Source organism: Hibiscus syriacus, unplaced genomic scaffold (assembly GCF_006381635.1).
Source record: "Hibiscus syriacus cultivar Baekdansim isolate YM2019G1 unplaced genomic scaffold, ASM638163v2 tig00110223_pilon, whole genome shotgun sequence".
Lineage (NCBI taxonomy): Eukaryota > Viridiplantae > Streptophyta > Magnoliopsida > Malvales > Malvaceae > Hibiscus > Hibiscus syriacus.
The window spans coordinates 1,909,738-1,916,269 of NW_024062636.1; the positions used below are offsets into that span (position 1 = coordinate 1,909,738).

The 6,532-nt window shown below is 35.1% G+C and overlaps 1 protein-coding gene across 1 annotated transcript; it reads left to right on the plus strand.

Moving 5' to 3' along the window:
• The first annotated feature begins 3,090 nt into the window (after positions 1-3,090).
• On the plus strand, positions 3,091-4,859 carry LOC120114377 (IRK-interacting protein-like). The gene is made up of 2 exons (XM_039135318.1): positions 3,091-3,239; positions 3,334-4,859. The coding sequence occupies exons 1-2, from the start codon at positions 3,114-3,116 to the stop codon at positions 4,681-4,683; spliced, it is 1,476 nt and encodes a 491-aa protein (XP_038991249.1). The 5' UTR covers positions 3,091-3,113; the 3' UTR covers positions 4,684-4,859.
• The last annotated feature ends 1,673 nt before the right edge of the window (positions 4,860-6,532 follow it).

Genomic DNA, 6,532 nt, shown 5'->3' on the forward strand with positions numbered 1-6,532 from the left:
CCAGGAATTTGAACATTGCACAGCAATTTGAACCTGAAAATGGTTTAGAAGTTTCCCAATCCAATCACCAGGTTGAATATTCAGATTACTAATTGTTTTGAAAGAAATTTTACTAATATCACCAGAAATGATGTGCTTTAGCAGCCTATGTTTTCAGGGGAGTTCTATGGTGTGAAGGCCTTAATCTACGGTTAAAAAAAACGTTACTGGTTTTGTTATTATTTTAAATAATAAAACCAGTAAAAAAATGTTGACTCATTTAGGACGTTAGAAAAATTATTCGTTGGGATAGTATATTTATTACACTATCTTTGAGAAGACGTTTAAATCACTCGACATCCTTGTATTATTATTTTATAATGTTTGACTTTCTGATTACACGCAATATGAGGAAAGCATCGTGTCTTCGTAAAGACGTAAAATATTATAGCAAACATCCTATTTCACCAAATAATTTATCCATTACAATAAAAAAAAGTCAGTCTTTTTTCCAATACATTAATCTAAGGAATTTTGTCCACCTATACCAAACTTTTTTTAGTGAGACAACCTTCGATAACAAAAAGGTCTCTTCACTAAATTTGTTACTAAATTTCAACAGTGACAGATTTTATCTTTCAATGATCAATATATTTTGGTAACGCTGAACTCCACTTCAAAATTTTAATGTAGTATTTATATTTGATTTTTCAGTTAAAATCGATAAATGAATCTGATATCTAAATTTATTTGATATTTATGATTCTTTTAGTTCAATTAGGTACATGAAATTAATTCTTGAATCAACTTGATATCTTAAATTTGATTTTTTATTTTAAATTAAATTATTTTGATTTTAAATTCATGTAGGTCAAATAAATTTAAGTGAACTCGAAAAAATTTAAAATTTTATAAAAGAATATATATATTATTTTAAAAATAATAACTAATAAGACCGTAAAAATCATAAATACTGAACTAATCCAAAAAACAATTTAGAGTAAAAAGTCAAGTTCAGATATTTAATTGGACTAAATAAAAGTTTCAAATACTAAATTAAACTTTAAAACCAAACTTTGTTACTAAATTATATATTATCCCAGAAGTTTATTTTAAAACTTTCAGGCTTGTAGAGGATTAGGACGAGAAGCCTAAAATGATTGGATCAAGGTAAATTTAGTCCAATATCATAGGCGGATTAATTATTTAGCTCAATACAGAACCATATTTTTTATTTTGAAAACTACGACATTTGTTATAGTGACTTAGAGTTCATCAAGGGGGCATGTCGAGTTCTAGTAAAATATATTCTTATATATATTGAAACTTGTCACTTTGACGTGACAAATTTGAATAAAAATATTATTTAGATAAATTCGTCATGTGGGCGTAACGAATTTACCCTATACTATATCATTTGTGTATCTCCTAAATTAATTTAGGAGATGGCCTAATAGATTAATTTTTTTACCTCATGGCCTCTTGAGCCCAAAAAAACCCTTGGATCAAATATTATGGATCTTTACTTCAATTTTTTTCTGGGCCTAGATTAACGGAACCCTCAAATCCTTCCTTATTCCATCTGCCCTCTTAATGGATTGGGGGTATTTCTTTTGCAAATTAATTACTATTTTCCTCCAGACTTTAGAGGGGCCTTTTTAGTTTTTCCTTTTTACAATATAGGACAATTATTATATTGGAGGATGAATTCATCATTTTCACAAGATGAGTTTTAGTGATTTTTAAAAAAAAAAATCGTCTTTTTGAAGCGAAGAGTTATTTTAAATATTTTTTAGAACTCATCATGTTAGAATAACAAGTTCGTTTTCTACTATAACAATTTTTTAGAACTCATCGAACAGGAATGACAAGTTTGTTTTATACTATAACAATTGTCCTAGATCATAATTTTTCTCATATAACTGCATGCCCCTAAATTTTGATCCTGCAATAGATTATTTGACTCAAAAGGCCCTTTAGATGTCCTTAACAATAGTTCTTGAAAGTGAAAAAATAGTAAATATGAGTTTAAAATCTCTCTTAGTACGAGATGTATTAACTAAGGTTCTCATTATTAATTGCTTGGTTTTGAATTTAAATTGAAACATTTTCATGCTACATGTTTTCTCTTAGTTACATATTCTCGTAGATCGGGTTCAAGACTATTTAATCTGTCTTCAACATTCGAATCCTTTATGGGCATCAATTATATATCCTACAACTGCTTCATTCTCCTAAACTTGAGCACCATATTCCAACTCTTGGATAATCCTGGACCCGTTTAAGATTGAAATTACTTCATCCTCCCCCTCGCATAGGCCAAAATACCGTACCAATTGGCCAACAAAGGGCGAGCAGAAATCAGGTTGAGAGCTGAACCCCCATGCAGAGGAAATGAAAACAAATGTGGGCACGTACACGTGCTCCAGACAAAAACAAGGACACAACAGCCAAGTCAACGCTCCAAACTTGGCTGGTTCTGTCAGGTCAGTCAGCCTAGCTAGGTGGGTCGCTAGTCGGAGCCGAGGACCACCCTCTCTTAGTTCCATTGTCTCGTATATTTATTAGCCTCACATGCCAGTCTGATTAGCTCCATCGCGGGGCCCCGGGCGGCGACCTGGTTGGTACGTCGTTAATTCCAGTTCAGGGACCACATTATACCCGGTAGAATCAATTAATGAAGGTAGATAAGGTGGATGGTGGTATTTAAGATGGTCTTAAATGTGACATCTTCACAAAGTCCGCAATAAATGTTTCGAGGTCCATGAGTTTAAATCCACTTCTGTTGATAAATTTCAGAAAGATTATGCCCCCATTCAAACTTCAAAATTATTAAATCTACGTTACAGTTTTATTATATAAAAACAATCATCGATATTTATGATTTTAAATCATCAAAAATAAAATAATAAATATTGTAATATATTTGCGTTTGCCTACAGGCTATATGGATCCCTCATCCCTGGTAGTTGTGTGCATGGCTGGCCCCTTGGGACCACGACTCATGCCTTGGTTTTACTATAATTATTCCCTCTTTCCATGGCTAATCAAGCTTTTAACAGAAGTAAGTTAAAAAGCTAATAATAAATTTTGAAATCTTTAAGGATTTTATCAGTAAAACCCAAATAAAAGCGATGAAAACACGAGATGACAAAACCAAAAGACAAACCATGGCTCCATCTTCTTCTTCTTCGTCTCCTTGTTCTGCTTCTTCCTCCAAATCTCCTCCTCCACCTCACCAGTCCCCCTTTTTCACTCCTGTAAGTTCCTTTTCATTGAAGAAGGTCGCTCCTTTTTTTCATTTTCTTTTCTCTTCTTTGAGTAATTTTCTTGTGTTCTTGTTTTGTGGAACAGATTCATGAATGTGAAAGGGAGGGACAAGAAGATGCTAGCCCAAGAGTGAGCACGGACAGAAGGGTGACCCCAAAGCACCTCCCAACACCGCACCATGCTAAAACAATCGGGAAATCCAAAGCCAGGAAACGACACGAGTCTGCTGAAAATGGCGATGGTTCTGTTTCTTGCAACAAGTGCAGGCCTCACTCCAGGGAGAAGATCTCCGTTGTTCCTTTGGACAACAACAATGGAGTTAGCAAACACTACTTTTCCATGGCAAGTCCTAATGGGATCTTCAAGTCCATCTTCCATTCCTTAACAAGAAAGAGTCCCAAATCAACTGACTCGTCAACACCCAGAGAAGAGCAGTGGAGAATTGCTGTTGCCGAGCTCACACACAAGCTTATTCAATCTACAAGAAAGAAAGACGAAGCAGTGCAGGAGGCTTCGAGGTTGAAGCACACCATGGCTGAGCTCGAGAAGAAGCTCAACAAGCTCGAAGTTTACTGTCATAACCTCAAGTCCGGCCTGGATGAATGTAACAGCAACTCCCCTTATAGAATGGGTAAAGCTCATAACATTCATCAACCCAAGAATCATGATGGGGTCATTGGAGCTAATGAGAAAGTGATCCAACAGTTCTTGATATCATTCTCTGAAGCCAGGTCTTCAATCAGACTTCTAAGTAGATCACTCAGCATGCAGTTAAGGCACATGGGCAGCAAAGTTTGCGAGAGAATATCTCTGCTACTACAGCCTTATGATATGAAGGTTTCTCACTCCAAGAACCCCAAAAGCCTTCTCCTTTACCTCGAAGCTCTGTTGAACAATGCTTTCTTTGAAGATTTCGAATCCATTGGGTTTCAAAAGAATGCAGTGAACCAAATATTGAACCCCATTCACCGTTGCGAATCAAATTACGGTTCATTCAATGATTTACAAGGTTTAACATGGGAGGAGGTCCTGAATAAGGGTACCAAGTATTTCAGTGAGAAGTTCAGCAAGTTCTGTGACAGGAAAATGAGTGAAATTGTGGCTATGTTGGGATGGAACAGAGCTTGGCCGGAGCCATTGTTGCAAGCCTTCTTCGTTGCTTCAAAGAGTGTGTGGTTGGTGCACCTTTTGTCCAACTCGGTGCACCCTGCCATACCAATCTTCAGGGTGGATAAAGGGTTAAGGTTCGATCCACAATACATGGAGGACATGAGTGGAGAAAGGGCCATTAAATTAGTCCCAAGCATGGTTCGGATCATGATCACACCAGGGTTCTATGTCTATGGCAGTGTAGTTAAATGCAAGGTGATTTGCAGGTACCAGAACAACCTGGATACTAGTTTAATTAACAAGGGCTTAACCCCATCCCCTTAGTGTATTAAATTTAGCCAGGCTTGAATCAAAACATTGGATTTTCCTTTTGCATTTTGTATTATTATGGTGCCAGTTATGTTTATGTGAATGGAACAGGCATTAATTATCTGAAGCGGAAATGAAAACCCACTGTCACATGTAGATTAGATGCTCATCTTGGGAAGTGTTTTTGGATCTTCTATTGTTTGTATGTTTGATGATATTAGTTAATGGTCAATTTGTTGTTCAAATTTCCAGCCTTGATGCTCAACAACACACTTCAAGTGATACTCAGTCTTTTCTGGATATTGTTAAAGAAATTCTATGACCCTAAATATCAACTATTTTAGGTGGAAAGGACCACTCAAGCTAATATTTGAAGGGCATTGTCTGTAGCAATGATTATTCCCTAGTTTACAACATGTTTTTGTTATTTTCCTCTTGGCCGTGACTTTAGTTCTGCTTGTCCATACTCCACAGGGTTCAACTTTAAATTATATGTTAACAGGGTGAGCAGTGAGCATTAATATAATTTAGTTGGCTCTTTCTTGTTTTTAAGCTTTTTCTTGGAAGTTTGTCTCTTTTCTCACCCAACCCAAATTTCTTCCGCGAGTGATAAAACCAAAGCTTCGTTAAAGGTACAATAGTATTAGTGGCCATGACCAGATCGTTTAATTAAGAGTTAACTACACGATTAATAATTTATGTTTGTGTTTTGTCCACTTTTCATCATTGATTTCAAAATACATAATATATATTTACTTTAGTTTTTATTTAATTGAGATGTGGTCACCACGGGTGAATTGACGTTAACAGTTAACAGACTAGGTGATGTGACATCATTCTATCGGAAGATTAAATTTAATTTAATTTATTAAAAATAAGATTAAATTGAAAAAATATGTAAATAACAAAAGCTAAATATGTGATTATATCAAGATATTTAACTTCCACGTCACTATATATTATATTTTTTAAAATTATTGAGAAAATTGGACAAAACATAAGTACAAGTAATTAATAATGCAGTTAATCCTTTAATTAAATAGGATGTGACGAAATAATAGATTTAATTAATAGTAAAATTATGTGTTCAAGCATAATTTAAAAACAACCATTAAACCCACTCGTGTCTCATCTTCTTTTTAACCTTATTGATTTTGTTTTGATAGATAAGAGCCTATATACACACAATGAAAGCAATCCACAGTGAAAACATACCACGTCACCCCACAATGAAATAAAATGTAGTGGATTGCTTTCATGGTTTTTTCTTCTTCTTTCAAATCGTTAATTTCGTTAAAATAAAAATTGGCAACCAATAAAAACATACCACGTCATCCCACAATTTTAATATTTACTTTTTAAATAAATGAAAAATATTTAAACAATAAAAATATGCAATATGACAAAATACCCTTTTTTCCGTCACCTCCACCGTAGCACTGTCCTTCCTTTCTCAACTCCAACACCTCTCTTTCCCCTATATCCAAAAAAAAAATCCTGATGGGAATCAAGCGTGAGGAGATGCGAAGCTCCATTCCAGTGTCAGTTATGGTTACGAATCAGAGAGAAACTATGGTCAATCTAAAACCGACGTTTGGCTCTCTTAAACAACTCCTTCAACGATCGCCCTGTCAGGTCCATGTTAAGAAACTAAGATTTCTTCCTATAAACAACGACAACATCTCATTGCTAGAAACACGTTTACTGGCATCACCTCTATTTTTTTGTGGGTCGCCGCCGAACAAAGTAGCTAACCCATCAATACAAGATGCTCGATTTGGGTATGATATGGTCATCACCCCACTTTTATCGTTATTTTCGATCCCACCTCCTCTGGCTTGTCCTCATCTCCATCATCCAATTC